This window comes from Coregonus clupeaformis, chromosome 1, assembly GCF_020615455.1.
Source record: "Coregonus clupeaformis isolate EN_2021a chromosome 1, ASM2061545v1, whole genome shotgun sequence".
Classification (NCBI taxonomy): Eukaryota; Metazoa; Chordata; class Actinopteri; order Salmoniformes; family Salmonidae; genus Coregonus; species Coregonus clupeaformis.
In genome coordinates this window covers 91,058,432-91,080,291 of record NC_059192.1, presented here as the reverse complement: position 1 = coordinate 91,080,291, position 21,860 = coordinate 91,058,432, and the positions used below count along the sequence as shown (strand labels likewise).

Genomic DNA, 21,860 nt, shown 5'->3' with positions numbered 1-21,860 from the left:
TATAATGTTGTATGTTTTCCCCCCAAAACCACTTTCCATCAATTTGTATAGCAGACCCTCATGCCAAATTGAGTCGAAAGCTTTTTTGAAATCAACAAAGCATGAGAAAACTTTGCTTTTGTTTTGTTTTGTTTGTTTGTCAATTAGGGTGTGCAGGGTGAATACGTGGTTGTCACGAACGTTTACGGACGAGACGGACCAAGGCGCAGCGTGATATGCATTCATATTTATTAATGACTAAACATACGACAAAACAACAAACGAAACGTGACGTCCAAGGTAGCATACAAACAACATACCTTACACGGAACAAGATCCCACCACTAACAGGTGCCAAAAGGCTGCCTAAGTATGGTCCCCAATCAGAGACAACGAGCTACAGCTGCCTCTGATTGGGAACCACACAGGCCAACATAGATCTAGACATTCTAGATCCAACATAGAAAATCAACCTAACAAAACACAACACAGAAAATACACACCCTGACTCAACAAATACGAGTCCCTAGAGTCAGGGTGAATACGTGGTCTGGTCGTACGGTAATTTGGTAAAAGCCAATTTGACATTTGCTCAGTTCTTTCACTGAGGAAATGTACGAGTCTGCTGTTAATGATAATGCAGAGGATTTTCCCAAGGTTGCTGTTGACACATATCCCACGGTAGTTATTGGGGTCAAATTTGTCTCTACTTTTTGTGGATTGAGGTGATCAGTCCTTGGTTCCAAATATTGGGGAAGATGCCAGAGATAAGGATGATGCAAAAGAGTTTAAGAATAGCCAATTGGAATTTGTGGTCTGTATATTTTATCATTTCATTTAGGGACACCGGTCAAACCCACAGGCCTTTTTGGGTTGGAGGGTTTGTATTTTGTGTACTGAGAGTCTGTCTGGATTCCTTTAGGGTTTCCCAATACTGAAGGATCTGCTCGTTTTTATTTGGATATACTGTATTCCTAAGTTTCCTTCCTTATATATTTGAAAAATAATCAATATATATCAATATAGATAATCAATATATATCAATATAGATAATCAATATATATATATCAATATAGATAATCAATATATATCAGTATAGATAATAAATATAATAAAAATAATATGCCATTTAGCAGACACTTTTATCCAAAGCGACTTACAGTCATGTGTGCATACATTTTCTAATCAATATATATATCAATATAGATAATCAAACCATTTTTCATTATTTGTCTTATTTAATTGTTTTTAGGTGCCTTCTGTAAATGGGATGAGGAGGCCTTTAGTCAAACAAAGATATGTTTTGTACAGCCACATGTACACCCCTGTAGTCTTCCATTGACTATGTACAGACCCAGTGTTCCAGTCCCCTGTAGCCTTCCATTGACTATGTACAGACCCAGTGTTCCAGTCCCCTATAACCTTCCATTGACTATGTACAGACCCAGTGTTCCAGTCCCCTATAACCTTCCATTGACTATGTACAGACCCAGTGTTCCAGTCCCCTGTAGCCTTCCATTGACTATGTACAGACCCAGTGTTCCAGTCCCCTGTAACCTTCCATTGACTATGTACAGACCCAGTGTTCCATTCCCCTGTAGCCTTCCATTGACTATGTACAGACCCAGTGTTCCAGTCCCCTGTAGCCTTCCATTGACTATGTACAGACCCAGTGTTCCAGTCCCCTGTAGCCTTCCATTGACTATGTACAGACCCAGTGTTCCAGTCCCCTGTAGCCTTCCATTGACTATGTACAGACCCAGTGTTCCAGTCCCCTGTAGTCTTCCATCGACTATGTACAGACCCAGTGTTCCAGTCCCCTGTAGCCTTCCGTTGACTATGTACAGACCCAGTGTTCCAGTCCCCTGTAGCCTTCCATTGACTATGTACAGACCCAGTGTTCCAGTCCCCTGTAGCCTTCCATTGACTATGTACAGACCCAGTGTTCCAGTCCCCTATAACCTTCCATTGACTATGTACAGACCCAGTGTTCCAGTCCCCTATAACCTTCCATTGACTATGTACAGACCCAGTGTTCCAGTCCCCTGTAGCCTTCCATTGACTATGTACAGACCCAGTGTTCCAGTCCCCTGTAGCCTTCCATTGACTATGTACAGACCCAGTGTTCCAGTCCCCTGTAGCCTTCCATTGACTATGTACAGACCCAGTGTTCCAGTCCCCTGTAGCCTTCCATTGACTATGTACAGACCCAGTGTTCCAGTCCCCTCGTAGCCTTCCATTGACTATGTACAGACCCAGTGTTCCAGTCCCCTGTAGCCTTCCATTGACTAAGTACAGACCCAGTGTTCCAGTCCCCTGTAGTCTTCCATTGACTATGTACAGACCCAGTGTTCCAGTCCCCTGTAGCCTTCCATTGACTATGTACAGACCCAGTGTTCCAGTCCCCTGTAGCCTTCCATTGACTATGTACAGACCCAGTGTTCCAGTCCCCTGTAGTCTTCCATCGACTATGTACAGACCCAGTGTTCCAGTCCCCTGTAGCCTTCCATTGACTATGTACAGACCCAGTGTTCCAGTCCCCTGTAGCCTTCCATTGACTATGTACAGACCCAGTGTTCCAGTCCCCTGTAGCCTTCCATTGACTATGTACAGACCCAGTGTTCCAGTCCCCTGTAGCCTTCCATTGACTATGTACAGACCCAGTGTTCCAGTCCCCTGTAGCCTTCCATTGACTATGTACAGACCCAGTGTTCCAGTCCCCTGTAGCCTTCCATTGACTATGTACAGACCCAGTGTTCCAGTCCCCTGTAGCCTTCCATTGACTATGTACAGACCAGTGTTCCAGTCCCCTGTAGCCTTCCGTTGACTAAGTACAGACCCGGTGTTCCAGTCCCCTGTAGTCTTCCATTGACTATGTACAGACCCAGTGTTCCAGTCCCCTGTAGCCTTCCATTTACTATGTACAGACCCAATGTTCCAGTCCCCTGTAGTCTTCCATTGACTATGTACAGACCCAGTGTTCCAGTCCCCTGTAGCCTTCCATTTACTATGTACAGACCCAATGTTCCAGTCCCCTGTAGTCTTCCATTGACTATGTACAGACCAGTGTTCCAGTCCCCTGTAGCCTTCCGTTGACTAAGTACAGACCCAGTGTTCCAGTCCCCTGTAGTCTTCCATTGACTATGTACAGACCCAGTGTTCCAGTCCCCTGTAGTCTTCCATTGACTATGTACAGACCCAGTGTTCCAGTCCCCTGTAGCCTTCCGTTGACTAAGTACAGACCCAGTGTTCCTGTTACTCTTCTGACCGCCTATGTGTAGCTCTGTCTGCCTGGGTAAGGATCCTGTTGCCTGGGTGGAGGTGCTGAGGGGGGCAGGAGTGGCTCAGGCCTGGCCTGGTGAAGCCCATAGGAGGGGTATCTGTTGCTAGTTTGGGAGGATTTCAGCTGTGCTGGTTGTGGGGGACTGTGTGGGGGTTGGTGACGGGGGTGGTGTGGTCGGCTTTACTTATCTCTGGGTTGGGGGCTAGTCTCTGCGGGGTGTTGGGCTGGTCTGCTGGGTTGGGGGCTGGTCTGCATCGCAGTGCTAGCTGTGCCACTAGAGATCCTGGTTCGAATCCAGGCTCTGTCGTAGCCGGCCGCGACCGGGAGACCCATGGGGCGGCGCACAATTGGCCCAGCGTCGTCCAGGGTAGGGGAGGGAATGGCTGGCAGGGATGTAGCTCAGTTGGTAGAGCATGGCGTTTGCAACGCCAGGGTTGTGGGTTCGTTTCCCACGGGGGGCCAGTATGAAAAAATAAAAAAATTATGTATGCACTCACTAACTGTAAGTCGCTCTGGATAAGAGCGTCTGCTAAATGACTTAAATGTAAATGTAATGGTCTCTGCGGGGTGGGGGCTGGTCTGCTGGGGTGGGGGGCTGGTCTCTGCGGGGTGGGGGGCTGGTCTGATGCTCCTGTTGGATGTGGTGGGCTGGCGTCCTAGGGCCACGTTCGTCAGTGTCCAGGCGAAGGTGGGGACTGCCTCTTTGTATAGATGTACGTGGTCATAGAGGCAGTCCAGGTGGAGGGTAGGATGGTAGGCCAGGTGCAGGGCACAGTCCCAGGAATGGCTGGCATTGATGTGTTGTATAGAGGCGGGGTGAAAGTCTGTTCTCTGGAGGAGAGTGGACACCACAGTGTTGGGGAAACCTTCTCCTGCTAGGCCCCCAGGTCATTACTCCTCAGTGATGTAGCCACCCTCTCCTGCTGGGCCCCCAGGTCATTACTCCTCAGTGATGTAGCCACCCTCTCCTGCTGGGCCCCCAGGTCATTACTCCTCAGTGATGTAGCCACCCTCTCCTGCTGGACCCCCAGGTCATTACTCCTCAGTGATGTAGCCACCCTCTCCTGCTGGACCCCCAGGTCATTACTCCTCAGTGATGTAGCCACCCTCTCCTGCTGGGTCCCCAGGTCCTTACTCAGTGATGTAGCCACCCTCTCCTGCTGGGCCCCCAGGTCATTACTCAGTGATGTAGCCACCCTCTCCTGCTGGGTCCCCAGGTCATTACTCCTCAGTGATGTAGCCACCCTCTCCTGCTGGCTCTACCTCCATCAGGGGGCTCTACCTCCATCAGGGGGCTCTACCTCCATCAGGGGGCTCTACCTCCATCAGGTGGCTCAACCTCCATCAGGGGGCTCTTCCTTCATCAGGGGGCTCTTCCTCCATCAGGGGGCTCTACCTTCATCAGGGGGCTCTTCCTCCATCAGGGGGCTCTACCTCCATCAGGGACAACTTCTTCGTCAGGTTGCTGATGATGCTGTGTAGAGATGGCTGTTCTAAACTGGGGGTGTCACTCTCCTCTGGGGACTGCTCATCTGTGGGGCAGCCTGGAGTGGGGGTGCTCTGTGTCTCACTCAGGGTGGGGGGACAGTCCCTGAAAGTGGACTTTCCATCCATTACAAATTCCCTCTGTTTTGCCCGAGGGGGCCTTTACTGCCCAGCGCCATGCACTTGGCTGCTCTGTGAAGACAATTAGGTTGCTGACATCATCGTTCTTGTATAGGTCTGCAAACAGTGTCTCTGGTCTCTCCCTCAAAAGTTTGTGCTTTTTGCTGTTTGCACGTGCATTATCGTTTTGGCCTCTGGGGGTAGTATATTGGAATGGCCTCTGTGTAGGAGGAGTGGGGGCATGTTCTCACAGGGCTGCTGTTCTGTGGGGGAGGGGGTGCTGTTATACTGCTGCAGTTTGGTGGGGGGAGGGGCAGAGGATGCTGCTGCACTCATCAGAAAGGGGAGAGAAATTCTAACTGCCCAGTGCTCTTTTTAGTTTCTAGCCTAGCCTAGTTTAGTGGTTGCTCTCCTAAATTTAGTAAAATACCAAGAAAATAGCTGACTGTTCTCTCTTCTAGTTCTCTACAGTTATCTTCTTAGCTACTCGCTTTTCGAGGTTGCTGACGGAGTTTAGCACTTTTTTCTCCTCTGGGTTCCTCTTGGCTAGCTGGTTAGCTCTCCCAATTCAATTCAATTCAAGGGACTTTATTGACGTGGGAAACATATGTTAACATTGCCAAAGCAAGTGAAATACATAATAAACAAAAGTGAAATAAACAATAAAAATGAACAGTAAACATTACACTCACACAAGTTCCAAAATAATAGAGACATTTCAAATGCCATATTATGTATATATACAGTGTTGTAACGATGTGCAAATAGTTAAAGTACAAAAGGGAAAATAAATAAGCTTACAGTGCCTTCTGAAAGTATTCAGACCCCTTTACTTTTTGCACATTTTGTGACGTTACGGCCTTATTCTAAAATGGATTAAATAAAAACGAGAGAGAGAGAGAGAGAGAGAGAGAGAGAGAGAGAGAGAGAGAGAGAGAGAGAGAGAGAGAGAGAGAGAGAGAGAGAGAGAGAGAGAGAGAGAGAGAGAGAGAGAGAGAGAGAGAGAGAGAGAGAGAGAGAGAGAGAGAGAGAGAGAGAGAGAGAGAGAGAGAGAGAGAGAGAGAGAGAGAGAGAGAGAGAGAGAGAGAGAATCAAGATGGAGACCGAGTTAGAGAGAGAAAGAGAATCCCAATTTGTTTACTCTCTTACTCTCCCTCAACCCTTCCTTGGTGGTAGTTTTTGTGGTGCTACGTGCTGCGTGTGTGAGAGTGAGTATGACATGAGGGTGGTGACTAGTGGTAGCAGCTAATAGGCTGCGGATGATTCAGCAAGCATCTCTCTCTCTCTCTCTCTCTTTCTGTCTCTCTCTTTCTGTCTCTCTCTCTCTCTCTCTCTCTCTCTCTCTCTCTCTTTCTGTCTCTCTCTTTCTGTCTCTCTCTCTTTCTGTCTCTCGCTCTCTCTCTGTCTCTTGCTCTCTCTCTTGCTCTCTCTCTCTCTCTCGCTCTCTCGCGCTCTCGCTCTCACTCTCTCTCTCGCTCTCTCTCGCGCTCTCGCTCTCTCTCTCGCTCTCTCTCGCTCTCTCTCGCTCGCTCTCTCACTCTCTCTCTTTCTCTGTCTCTCTCTCCCCCTCTCTTTCTGTCTCTCTCTCTCTCTCTCTCTCTCTCTCTCTCTCTCTCTCTTTCTGTCTCTCTCTTTCTGTCTCTCTCTCTTTCTGTCTCTCGCTCTCTCTCTGTCTCTTGCTCTCTCTCTTGCTCTCTCTCTCTCTCTCGCTCTCTCGCGCTCTCTCGCTCTCACTCTCTCTCTCGCTCTCTCTCTCTCGCGCTCTCGCTCTCTCTCTCGCTCTCTCTCTCGCTCTCTCTCGCTCGCTCTCTCACTCTCTCTCTCTCTCTCTCTCTCTCTCTCTCTCTCTCTCTGTCTCTCTCTCTCTCTTTGTCTCTGTCTCTCTCTGTCTCTCTCTCTCTCTCTCTCTCTCTGCGTCACTCCTCTCTTCCTGTCTCTCTTTCTCTCCCAAAGACAATGAAAACGTCTACTATAGTCCATAAAAAAAAGAGAACTGAACCAATAATTTAGTTTATGAGGACGTAGATAAAGGTAATTAAATGTTTCTGGAATGTAACTATGGAATCCCCCCCCCCCCCCCCTCTCTATCTCTGTGTCTCTGGTGTTTTCTAGGAAGCCTGTTTCTCCAGAAGAGCCTTTCTCTCACCCCACTGTGATTCTGCCTGGCATGTCTTATGAGAGTGTAGGATATGGGTGGGTGGGTGTGATGTGTGGATGCGTCTATGTTTGCTTCCGAGTGTGATCATGTGTCTGTATGTTTGAGCACAAGCGTATTTTTGTGCTTTTCTTTGCGCTTGTGTTTGTGTGTGTGTGTATGTTTGTGATTGTGTGTGTGTGTGTGTGTGTTTGCGCTTGTGTGTGTGTGTTTGCGCTTGTGTGTGTGTGTGTGTGTGTGTTTGCTCTTGTGTGTGTGTGTTTGCGCTTATGTGTGTGTGTTTGCGCTTGTGTGTGTGTGTTTGCCACAGGTGCTGCTCTCTCTGTAAGCCTCCCACAGGCAAGGTGACAGTGGAGGCTGATGAGCTATTCTAAACGCTCCATTACATGATCCTGCTAGCTAGCTGCTATCCCACCTAGCCCCTGCTGAGAGGAACTAGCTCACTATGCACTAGCTGCTATCCCACCTAGCCCCTGCTGAGAGGAACTAGCTAACTATGCACTAGCTGCTAGCCCACCTAGCCCCTGCTGAGAGGAACTAGCTAACTATGCACTAGCTGCTAGCCCACCTAGCCCCTGCTGAGAGAAACTAGCTAACTATGCACTAGCTGCTATCCCACCTAGCCCCTGCTGAGAGGAACTAGCTAACTATGCACTAGCTGCTAGCCCACCTAGCCCCCTGCTGAGAGAAACTAGCTAACTATGCACTAGCTGCTAGCCCACCTAGCCCCTGCTGAGAGGAACTAGCTAACTATGCACTAGCTGCTAGCCCACCTAGCCCCTGCTGAGAGGAACTAGCTAACTATGCACTAGCTGCTATCCCATCCAGCTCATGCTGAGAGGAACTAGCTAACTATGCACTAGCTGCTAGCCCACCTAGCCCCTGCTGAGAGGAACTAGCTAACTATGCACTAGCTGCTATCCCATCCAGCTCATGCTGAGAGGAACTAGCTAACTATGCACTAGCATGCTAGCCCATCCAGCACATGCTGAGAGGAACTAGCTAACTATGCACTAGCATGCTAGCCCATCCAGCCCATGCTGAGAGGAACTAGCTAACTATGCACTAGCATGCTAGCCCATCCAGCACATGCTGAGAGGAACTAGCTAACTATGCACTAGCATGCTAGCCCATCCAGCCCATGCTGAGAGGAACTAGCTAACTATGCACTAGCATGCATGCATGCTATCATCTCCCACCAAATCCTCTGTTTAACCGCATAGTTTATAGAGTTTTAGCTATGCTCTAGCATGATGCTGTCATTCTCATACTCATAAAAATGCTATATTCCTGCTGAGAGCAGTTAGGCTAAATATGCTGGCATGCTGCTATCAACTCCCACCTTTAATTCATGGCTGATATTTAGCTATGTACTACCATAGCATCATGGTTGATAGAGCTAGCGATGTGCTAGCATAGCATCATGGTTGATAGAGATAGCTATACTACATGACCAAAAGTATGCTTGTCGAACATCTCATTCCAAAATCATGGGCATTAATATGGAGTTGGTCCCCCCCTTTGCTGCTATAACAGCCTCCACTCTTCTGGGAAGGCTTTCCACTAGATGTTGGAACATTACTGCGGGGACTTGCTTCCATTCAGCCACAAGAGCATTAGTGAGGTCGGGCACTGATGTTGGGCGATTAGGCCTGGCTCGCAGTCGGCGTTCCAATTCATCCCAAAGGTGTTTGATGGGGTTGAGGTCAGGGCTCTGTGCAGGCCAGTCAAGTTCTTCCACACTGATCTCGACAAACCATTTCTGTATGGACTTCGCTTTGTGCACGGGGGCATTGTCATGCTGAAACAGGAAAGGGCCTTCCCCAAACTGTTGCCACAAAGTTGGAAGCACAGAATTGTCTAGAATGTCATTGTATGCTGTAGTGTTAAGATTTCTTTTTGCTGGAACTAAGGGGCCTAGCCCGAACCATGAAAAACAGCCCCAGACCATTATTCCTCCTCCACTAAACTATGCATTGGCGCAGGTAGCGTTCTCTGGCATCCTCCAAACCCGGATTCGTCCGTCGGACTTCCAGATGGCAAAGCGTGATTCATCACTCCAGAGAACGCGTTTCCACTGCTCCAGAGTCCCATGAAGTTCCCGACAAACAGTTATTGTGCTGACGTTGCTTCCAGAGGCAGTTTGGAACTCGGTAGTGAGTGTTGCAACCGAGGACAGACGATTTTTACCCTCTACGCGCTTCAGCACTCGGCGGTCCCGTTCTGTGAGCTTGTGTGACCTACAACTTCGCGGCTGAGCCTTCGTTGCTCCTTGAAGTTTCCACTTCACAATAACAGCACTTACAGTTGACTGGGGCAGCTCTAGCAGGGCAGAAATTTGACAAACTGACTTGTTGGAAAGGTGGCATCCTATGACGGTGCCATGTTGAAAGTCACTGAGCTCATCAGTAAGGCCATTCTACTGCCAATGTTTGTCTATGGAAACTGCATGGCTGTGTGCTCGATTTTATCCACCTGTCAGCAACTGGTTGGCTGAAATAGCCGAATCCACTAATTTGAAGGTGTGTCCACATACTTTTATATATATAGTGTATGTACTAGCATCATGGTTTATAGAGCTAGTTATGTGCTAGGATAGCATCATGGTTTATACAGCTAGCTATGTACTAGCATATCATCATGGTTGATAGAGATAGCTATGTCATAGCATTATGCTTGATAGAGCTATCTAGCATAGCATCATGGTTGATTGAGCTAGCTTTGTACTAGCATAGCATCATGGTTGATAGAGCTAGCTATGTACTAGCATCATGGGTGATAGAGCTAGCTATGTACTAGCATCATGGGTGATAGAGCTAGCTATGTACTAGCGTCATGGTTGATAGAGCTAGCTATGTACTAGCATCATGGTGGATTGAGCTAGCTTTGTACTAGCATAGCATCATGGGTGATAGAGCTAGCTATGTACTAGCATCATGGTTGATAGAGCTAGCTATGTACTAGCATCATGGGTGATAGAGCTAGCTATGTGCTAGCATAGCATCATGGTTGATAAGAGTTAGCTATATACTGCATATCATCATGGTTGATAGAGCTAGCTATGCACTAGCATAGCATCATGGTTGATAGAGATAGCTATGTCTTAGCAACATGGTTGATAGAGCTAGCTATGTGCTAGCATAGCATCATGGTTGATAGAGTTAGCTATATACTGCATAGCATCATGGTTGATAGAGCTAGCTATGTACTAGCATAGCATCATCGCCAACTCTAATTCCCTATTTAACTAGCACGCTCTACTTTAGCTCTAAAAAAAAGTATCCTAGCAGGATTAGAGATGGTGTAATGTAGCTGTATGATAACTGAGCTGACAGGTTGATAATTAACTGGATAATATCCAGAGATATATAGTATTTATGTTTAGCTGCTAAGGAGCTTAGAATGCAGTCACTAGCTTACAGCACTTCTGTGTGTTTACTGTTATGAGTGTGTATATCTGTGTGCATGTGTGTGTGTGTGTGTAATGCTCTCTCTCTCTCTGTGTGTGTGTGTGTGTGTGTGTGTAACGCTCTCTCTGTGTGTGTGTGTGTGTGTGTGTGTGTGTGTCTGTGTGCCTACGCCTGGGTATGAGTGAGTGAGTGTGAGTGACGTGCATGTCTATACACTGTATGTGTTTTTCTGGATATGTTCGTGTCTGTGCTTGTGAAACTGTCTCATCCGATCTAAATCGTGATTAAAGCATAGTCAGGATAGATGGGATTTGATTCCGTGCTCCTCTAGTCTAGCTTTTATTTTTAACAGCATCCCTCCCTGCAGCACCCATCTAGAGTTTACTCATGTGACTTTGTGTCTACTGCTAGTATTGTAGCCTGTCTAGTGTGTAGTAGCCTGTCTAGTGTAGTAGCCTATCTAGTGTGTAGTAGCCTGTCTAGTGTGTAGTAGCATGTCTGGTATAGTAGCCTGTCTAGTGTGTAGTAGCATGTCTGGTATAGTAGCCTGTCTAGTATAGTAGCCTGTCTAGTGTGTAGTAGCATGTCTGGTGTAGTAGCCTGTCTAGTATAGTAGCCTGTCTAGTATAGTAGCCTGTCTAGTGTAGTAGCCTGTCTAGTGTAGTAGCCTATCTAGTGTGTAGTAGCCTATCTAGTGTGTAGTAGCCTGTCTAGTGTGTAGTAGCCTGTCTGGTATAGTAGCCTGTCTAGTATAGTAGCCTGTCTAGTGTAGTAGCCTGTCTAGTATAGTAGCCTGTCTAGTGTAGTAACCTGTCTAGCATAGTAGCCTGTCTAGTGTAATAGCCTGTCTAGTGTAGTAGCCTGTCTAGTATAGTAGCCTGTCTAGTATAGTAGCCTGTCTAGTGTGTAGTAGCATGTCTAGTATAGTAGCCTGTCTAGTGTAGTAGCCTGTCTAGTGTAGTAGCCTGTCTAGTGTAGTAACCTGTCTAGTATAGTAGCCTGTCTTGTGTAATAGCCTGTCTAGTATAGTAGCCTGTCTAGTGTAGTAGCCTGTCTAGTGTGTAGTAGCCTGTCTAGTGTAGTAGCATGTCTAGTGTAGTAGCCTGTCTAGTGTAATAGCCTGTCTAGTGTGTAGTAGCCTGTCTAATGTAGTAGCCTGTCTAGTGTAGTAGCCTGTCTAGTATAGTAGCCTGTCTAGTGTAGTAGCATGTCTAGTATAGTAGCCTGTCTAGTGTGTAGTAGCCTGTCTAGTATAGTAGCCTGTCTAGTATAGTAGCCTGTCTAGTGTAGTAGCCTATCTAGTGTGTAGTAGCCTGTCTAGTGTAGTAGCCTGTCTAGTGTAGTAGCCTGTCTAGTGTAGTAGCCTGTCTAGTGTGTAGTAGCCTGTCTAGTATAGTAGCCTGTCTAGTGTGTAGTAGCCTGTCTAGTGTAGTAGCCTGTCTAGTGTAGTAGCCTGTCTAGTGTAGTAGCCTGTCTAGTGTGTAGTAGCCTGTCTGGTATAGTAGCCTGTCTAGTGTAGTAGCCTGTCTAGTGTAGTAGCCTGTCTAGTATAGTAGCCTGTCTAGTGTAGTAGCCTGTCTAGTGTAGTAGCCTGTCTAGTGTGTAGTAGCCTGTCTAGTATAGTAGCCTGTCTAGTGTAGTAGCCTGTCTAGTATAGTAGCCTGTCTAGTGTAGTAGCCTGTCTAGTGTAGTAGCCTGTCTAGTATAGTAGCCTGTCTAGTGTAGTAGCCTGTCTAGTATAGTAGCCTGTCTAGTGTCACCGGGTTATTGAGGACACTATTGTGTGAAGAGCTTCTGGGCCACTGTCCATTAATACCACACACACACGGCAAGGTTACTGGATCTTACTGTAAATAGGATTAGTATACGATTAGTATCGTCTCTCTGTCACACCCTGCTTATGGGTCACAGACCTCCTGTAGCTACTGTTATTAATATAATACCTCCTGTAGCTACTGTTATTCATACAATACCTCCTGTAGCTACTGTTATTAATACAATACCTCCTGTAGCTACTGTTATTAATATAATACCTCCTGTAGCTACTGTTATTAATATAATACCTCCTGTAGCTACTGTTATTAATATAATACCTCCTGTAGCTACTGTTATTAATATAATACCTCCTGTAGCTACTGTTATTAATATAATACCTCTGTAGCTACTGTTATTATATAATACCTACTGTAGCTACTGTTATTAATATATCCTCCTGTAGCTACTGTTATTAATATAATACCTACTGTAGCTACTGTTATTAATATAATACCTCCTGTAGCTACTGTTATTAATATAATACCTCCTGTAGCTACTGTTATTAATATAATACCTACTGTTATTAATATAATACCTACTGTTATTAATATAATACCTCCTGTAGCTACTGTTATTAATATAATACCTACTGTTATTAATATAATACCTACTGTTATTAATATAATACCTCCTGTAGCTACTGTTATTAATATAATACCTCCTGTTATTAATATAATACCTCCTGTAGCTACTGTTATTAATATAATACCTCCTGTTATTAATATAATACCTACTGTTATTAATATAACACCTCCTGTAGCTACTGTTATTAATATAATACCTCCTGTTATTAATATAATACCTCCTGTTATTAATATAATACCTCCTGTTAATAATATAATACCTCCTGTTATTAATATAAAACCTCCTGTTATTAATATAATACCTACTGTTATTAATATAGTACCTCCTGTAGCTACTGTTATTAATATAATACCTCCTGTTATTAATATAATACCTACTGTTATTAATATAATACCTCCTGTAGCTACTGTTATTAATATAATACCTCCTGTTATTAATATAATACCTCCTGTAGCTACTGTTATTAATATAATACCTCCTGTAGCTACTGTTATTAATATAATACCTACTGTTATTAATATAATACCTCCTGTAGCTACTGTTATTAATATAATACCTCCTGTTATTAATATAATACCTCCTGTAGCTACTGTTATTAATATAAAACCTCCTGTTATTAATATAATACCTACTGTTATTAATATAATAACTACTGTTATTAATATAATACCTACTGTTATTAATATAATACCTACTGTAGCTACTGTAAAATATAATACCTCCTGTTATTAATATAATACCTACTGTTATTAATATAATACCTCCTGTAGCTACTGCAATTAATATAATACCTCCTGTTATTAATATAATACCTACTGTTATTAATATAATACCTCCTGTTATTAATATAATACCTCCTGTTATTAATATAATACCTCCTGTTATTAATATAATACCTCCTGTAGCTACTGTTATTAATATAATACCTCCTGTTATTAATATAGTACCTACTGTTATTAATATAACACCTCCTGTAGCTACTGTTATTAATATAATACCTCCTGTTATTAATATAATACCTCCTGTTATTAATATAATACCTCCTGTTAATAATATAATACCTCCTGTTATTAATATAAAACCTCCTGTTATTAATATAATACCTACTGTTATTAATATAATACCTCCTGTAGCTACTGTTATTAATAAAATACCTCCTGTTATTAATATAATACCTACTGTTATTAATATAATACCTCCTGTAGCTACTGTTATTAATATAATACCTCCTGTAGCTACTGTTATTAATATAATACCTACTGTTATTAATATAATACCTCCTGTAGCTACTGTTATTAATATAATACCTCCTGTTATTAATATAATACCTCCTGTAGCTACTGTTATTAATATAATACCTACTGTTATTAATATAATACCTACTGTTGTTAATATAATAACTACTGTTATTAATATAATACCTACTGTTATTAATATAATATCAAATCAAATCAAATCAAATCAAATTGTATTGGTCACTTGCGCCGAATACAACAGGTGCAGACATTACAGTGAAATGCTTACTTACAGCCCTTAACCAACAGTGCATTTATTTTAAACAAAAAAAGTAAGAATAAAACAACAACAAAAAAGTGTTGAGAAAAAAAGAGCAGAAGTAAAATAAAGTGACAGTAGGGAGGCTATATATACAGTAAAATAAAGTGACAGTAGGGAGGCTATATATACAGGGGGGTACCGTTGCATAGTCAATGTGCGGGGGCACCGGCTAGTTGAGGTAGTTGAGGTAATATGTACATGTGGGTAGAGTTAAAGTGACTATGCATAAATACTTAACAGAGTAGCAGCAGCGTATTAAAGGATGGGGTGGGGGGGCAGTGCAAATATTCCGGGTAGCCATGATTAGCTGTTCAGGAGTCTTATGGCTTGGGGGTAGAAGCTGTTGAGAAGTCTTTTGGACCTAGACTTGGCACTCCGGTACCGCTTGCCGTGCGGTAGCAGAGAGAACAGTCTATGACTAGGGTGGCTGGAGTCTTTGACAATTTTGAGGGCCTTCCTCTGACACCGCCTGGTATAGAGGTCCTGGATGGCAGGGAGCTTTGCCCCAGTGATGTACTGGGCCGTACGCACTACCCTCTGTAGTGCCTTGCGGTCAGAGGCCAAGCAGTTGCCATACCAGGCGGTGATGCAACCAGTCAGGATGCTCTCGATGGTGCAGCTGTAGAATTTTTTGAGGATCTGAGGACCCATGCCAAATCTTTTTAGTCTCCTGAGGGGGAATAGGCTTTGTCGTGCCCTCTTCACGACTGTCTTGGTGTGTTTGGACCATGATAGTTCGTTGGTGATGTGGACACCAAGGAACTTGAAGCTCTCAACCTGTTCCACTACAGCCCCGTCGATGAGAATGGGGGCGTGCTCAGTCCTCTCTTTTTTCCTGTAGTCCACAATCATCTCCTTTGTCTTGGTCACGTTGAGGGAGAGGTTGTTGTCCTGGCACCACACGGCCAGATCTCTGACCTCCTCCCTATAGGCTGTCTCATCGTTGTCGGTGATCAGGCCTACCACTGTTGTGTCGTCGGCAAACTTAATGATGGTGTTGGAGTCGTGCCTGGCCATGCAGTCATGGGTGAACAGAGAGTACAGGAGGGGACTGAGCACGCACCCCTGAGGGGCCCCCGTGTTGAGGATCAGTGTGGCAGATGTGTTGTTACCTACCCTTACCACCTGGGGGCGGCCCGTCAGGAAGTCCAGGATCCAGTTTCAGAGGGAGGTGTTTAGTCCCAGGATCCTTAGCTTAGTAATGAGCTTAGAGGGCACTATGGTGTTATATATAATACCTACTGTAGCTACTGTAAAATATAATACCTCCTGTTATTAATATAATACCTCCTGTAGCTACTGCAATTAATATAATACCTCCTGTTATTAATATAATACCTACTGTTATTAATATAATACCTCCTGTTATTAATATAATACCTCCTGTTATTAATATAATACCTCCTGTTATTAATATAATACCTCCTGTAGCTACTGTTATTAATATAACACCTCCTGTTATTAATATAATACCTACTGTTATTAATATAACACCTCCTGTAGCTACTGTTATTAATATAATACCTCCTGTTATTAATATAATACCTCCTGTTATTAATATAATACCTCCTGTTAATAATATAATACCTCCTGTTATTAATATAAAACCTCCTGTTATTAATATAATACCTACTGTTATTAATATAATACCTCCTGTAGCTACTGTTATTAATATAATACCTCCTGTTATTAATATAATACCTACTGTTATTAATATAATACCTCCTGTAGCTACTGTTATTAATATAATACCTCCTGTTATTAATATAATACCTCCTGTTATTAATATAATACCTCCTGTAGCTACTGCAATTAATATAATACCTCCTGTTATTAATATAATACCTACTGTTATTAATATAATACCTCCTGTTATTAATATAATACCTCCTGTTATTAATATAATACCTCCTGTTATTAATATAATACCTCCTGTAGCTACTGTTATTAATATAACACCTCCTGTTATTAATATAATACCTACTGTTATTAATATAACACCTCCTGTAGCTACTGTTATTAATATAATACCTCCTGTTATTAATATAATACCTCCTGTTATTAATATAATACCTCCTGTTAATAATATAATACCTCCTGTTATTAATATAAAACCTCCTGTTATTAATATAATACCTACAGTTATTAATATAATACCTCCTGTAGCTACTGTTATTAATATAATACCTCCTGTTATTAATATAATACCTACTGTTATTAATATAATACCTCCTGTAGCTACTGTTATTAATATAATACCTCCTGTTATTAATATAATACCTCCTGTTATTAATATAATACCTCATGTTATTAATATAATACCTCCTGTAGCTACTGTTATTAATATAATACCTCCTGTTATTAATATAATACCTGCTGTTATTAATATAATACCTCCTGTTATTAATATAATACCTCCTGTAGCTACTGTTATTAATATAATACCTCCTGTAGCTACTGTTATTAATATAATACCTCCTGTAGCTACTGTTATTAATATAATGCCTCCTGTTATTAATATAATACCTACTGTTATTAATATAATACCTCCTGTTATTAATATAATACCTACTGTTATTAATATAATACCTACTGTTATTAATATAATACCTCCTGTAGCTACTGTTATTAATATAATACCTACTGTAGCTATTGTTATTTATATAATACCTACTGTTATTAATATAAAACCTACTGTAGCTACTGTTATTAATATAATACCTACTGTTATTAATATAATACCTACTGTAGATACTGTTATTTATATAATACCTACTGTTATTAATATAATACCTACTGTTATTAATATAATACATACTGTTATTAATATAATACCTAATGTTATTAATATAATACCTACTGTTATTAATATAATACCTCCTGTTATTAATATAATACCTACTGTTATTAATATAATACCTGCTGTTATTAATATAATACCTAATGTTATTAATATAATACCTAATGTTATTAATATAATACCTACTGTAGCTACTGTTATTAATATAATACCTGCTGTTATTAATATAATACCTACTGTTATTAATATAATACCTACTGTTATTAATATAATACCTCCTGTAGCTACTGTTATTAATATAATACCTACTGTTATTAATATAATACCTACTGTAGCTACTGTTATTAATATAATACCTACTGTTATTAATATAATACCTCCTGTTATTAATATAATACCTCCTGTAGCTACGGTTATTAATATAATACCTCCTGTAGCTACTGTTATTAATATAATACCTCCTGTAGCTACTATTATTAATATAATACCTCCTGTTATTAATATAATACCTACTGTTATTAATATAATACCTCCTGTAGCTACTGTTATTAATATAATACCTACTGTAGCTATTGTTATTTATATAATACCTACTGTTATTAATATAATACCTACTGTAGCTACTGTTATTAATATAATACCTACTGTTATTAATATAATACCTACTGTTATTAATATAATACCTACTGTAGATACTGTTATTTATATAATACCTACTGTTATTAATATAATACATACTGTTATTAATATAATACCTGCTGTTATTAATATAATACCTAATGCTATTAATATAATACCTACTGTTATTAATATAATACCTCCTGTTATTAATATAATACCTACTGTTATTAATATAATACCTCCTGTTATTAATATAATACCTACTGTTATTAATATAGTACCTCTTGTTATTAATATAATACCTACTGTTATTAATATAATATCTAATGTTATTAATATAATACCTCCTGTAGCTACTGTTATTAATATAATACCTACTGTAGCTATTGTTATTTATATAATACCTACTGTTATTAATATAATACCTACTGTAGCTACTGTTATTAATATAATACCTACTTTTATTAATATAATACCTACTGTTATTAATATAATACCTACTGTTATTAATATAATACCTCCTGTAGCTACTGTTATTAATATAATACCTACTGTAGCTATTGTTATTTATATAATACCTACTGTTATTAATATAATACCTACTGTAGCTACTGTTATTAATATAATACCTACTGTTATTAATATAATACCTACTGTTATTAATATAATACCTACTGTAGATACTGTTATTTATATAATACCTACTGTTATTAATATAATACCTACTGTTATTAATATAATACATACTGTTATTAATATAATACCTGCTGTTATTAATATAATACCTGCTGTTATTAATATAATACCTACTGTTATTAATATAATACCTCCTGTTATTAATATAATACCTACTGTTATTAATATAATACCTTCTGTTATTAATATAATACCTGCTGTTATTAATATAATACCTACTGTTATTAATATAATACCTACTGTTATTAATATAATACCTACTGTAGCTACTTGCTGAATCTTTTCAGCCTCCTGAGGGGGAAGAGGCATCGGTGCCCTCTTCATGACTGTGTTGGTATGTGTGAACCATGATCATTTCTTAGTGATGTGGACACCAAGGAACTTGAAGCTCTCGACCTGCTCCTCTGCGGTCCCGTCGATGTGAAACGGGGCATGCTCGGCTCTCTCCTTTTTTCCTGTAGTCCACAATCAGCACATTTGTTTAGCTGACGTTGAGGGAGATGTTGTTGTCCTGGCAGCACACGGCCAGGTCTCTGACCTCCTCCCTGTCTCATCGTCGGCCACACGGCCAGGTCTCTGACCTCCTCCCTGTCTCATCGTCGGCCACACGGCCAGGTCTCTGACCTCCTCCCTGTCTCATCGTCGGCGGTAATCAGGTCTATCATTTCCCTATAAGTCCAATACTGTATTTGTCACCTTTCATCAGGTTGGGATCTTCTGAAGAGTCTGGTGATCTACATGACACTTACTGTGCCCAGCAGTAATACATCTCTGATGCTCCGGGGGCTAACCCTGGTACTGTGGTATCTATATATATATCCACTCAGCAGTAATACATCTCTGATGCTCCAGGGGCTAACCCTGGTACTGTGGTATCTATATATCCACTCAGCAGTAATATATCTCTGATGGTAACCCTGGTACTGTGGTATCTATATATCCACTCAGCAGTAATACATCTCTGATGGTAACCCTGGTACTGTGGTATCTATATATCCACTCAGCAGTAATACATCTCTGATGCTCCGGGGGGTAACCCTGGTACTGTGGTATCTATATATCCACTCAGCAGTAATACATCTCTGATGCTCCAGGACTCTCCCTGGTACTGTGGTATCTATATATCCACTCAGCAGTAATACATCTCTGATGGTAACCCTGGTACTGTGGTATCTATATATATATCCACTCAGCAGTAATACATCTCTGATGCTCCAGGACTCTTCCTGGTACTGTGGTATCTATATATCCACTCAGCAGTAATACATCTCTGATGCTCCAGGGGGTAACCCTGGTACTGTGGTATCTATATATCCACTCAGCAGTAATACATCTCTAATGCTCCAGGGGGTAACCCTGGTACTGTGGTATCTATATATCCACTCAGCAGTAATACATCTCTGATGCTCCAGGACTCTTCCTGGTACTGTGGTATCTATATATCCACTCAGCAGTAATACATCTCTGATGCTCCAGGGGGTAACCCTGGTACTGTGGTATCTATATATCCACTCAGCAGTAATACATCTCTGATGCTCCAGGGGCTAACCCTGGTACTGTGGTATCTATATATCCACTCAGCAGTAATACATCTCTGATGGTAACCCTGGTACTGTGGTATCTATATATCCACTCAGCAGTAATACATCTCTGATGCTCCAGGGGGTAACCCTGGTACTGTGGTATCTATATATCCACTCAGCAGTAATACATCTCTGATGCTCCAGGACTCTCCCTGGTACTGTGGTATCTATATATCCACTCAGCAGTAATACATCTCTGATGCTCCAGGACTCTCCCTGGTACTGTGGTATCTATATATCCACTCAGCAGTAATACATCTCTGATGGTAACCCTGGTACTGTGGTATCTATATATCCACTCAGCAGTAATACATCTCTGATGGTAACCCTGGTACTGTGGTATCTATATATCCACTCAGCAGTAATACATCTCTGATGCTCCAGGACTCTCCCTGGTACTGTGGTATCTATATATCCACTCAGCAGTAATACATCTCTGATGCTCCAGGACTCTCCCTGGTACTGTGGTATCTATATATCCACTCAGCAGTAATACATCTCTGATGGTAACCCTGGTACTGTGGTATCTATATATCCACTCAGCAGTAATACATCTCTGATGGTAACCCTGGTACTGTGGTATCTATATATCCACTCAGCAGTAATACATCTCTGATGCTCCAGGACTCTCCCTGGTACTGTGGTATCTATATATCCACTCAGCAGTAATACATCTCTGATGCTCCAGGGGCTAACCCTGGTACTGTGGTATCTATATATCCACTCAGCAGTAATACATCTCTGATGCTCCAGGACTCTCCCTGGTATTGTGGTATCTATATATCCACTCAGCAGTAATACATCTCTGATGGTAACCCTGGTACTGTGGTATCTATATATCCACTCAGCAGTAATACATCTCTGATGCTCCAGGACTCTCCCTGGTACTGTGGTATCTATATATCCACTCAGCAGTAATACATCTCTGATGCTCCAGGACTCTCCCTGGTACTGTGGTATCTATATATCCACTCAGCAGTAATACATCTCTGATGCTCCAGGACTCTCCCTGGTACTGTGGTATCTATATATCCACTCAGCAGTAATACATCTCTGATGCTCCAGGACTCTCCCTGGTACTGTGGTATCTATATATCCACTCAGCAGTAATACATCTCTGATGCTCCAGGACTCTCCCTGGTACTGTGGTATCTATATATCCACTCAGCAGTAATACATCTCTGATGCTCCAGGGGCTAACCCTGGTACTGTGGTATCTATATATCCACTCAGCAGTAATACATCTCTGATGGTAACCCTGGTACTGTGGTATCTATATATCCACTCAGCAGTAATACATCTCTGATGGTAACCCTGGTACTGTGGTATCTATATATCCACTCAGCAGTAATACATCTCTGATGCTGCAGGGGGGTAACCCTGGTACTGTGGTATCTATATATCCACTCAGCAGTAATACATCTCTGATGCTCCAGGACTCTCCCTGGTACTGTGGTATCTATATATCCACTCAGCAGTAATACATCTCTGATGCTGCAGGGGGGTAACCCTGGTACTGTGGTATCTATATATCCACTCAGCAGTAATACATCTCTGATGCTCCAGGACTCTCCCTGGTACTGTGGTATCTATATATCCACTCAGCAGTAATACATCTCTGATGCTCCAGGACTCTCCCTGGTACTGTGGTATCTATATATCCACTCAGCAGTAATACATCTCTGATGCTCCAGGACTCTCCCTGGTACTGTGGTATCTATATATCCACTCAGCAGTAATACATCTCTGATGGTAACCCTGGTACTGTGGT

General features: G+C 41.9%; 1 protein-coding gene across 1 annotated transcript in view; it reads left to right on the top strand.

The window, feature by feature from the left end:
• The first annotated feature begins 5,963 nt into the window (after positions 1-5,963).
• The window catches only part of LOC121564974 (ryanodine receptor 2-like), a 165,116-nt gene continuing 149,219 nt past the window's right edge, over positions 5,964-21,860 (top strand). The window contains 2 exon segments of the mRNA XM_045222019.1: positions 5,964-5,974; positions 6,980-7,049. Coding sequence (XP_045077954.1) covers positions 5,964-5,974; positions 6,980-7,049 — 81 coding nt within the window.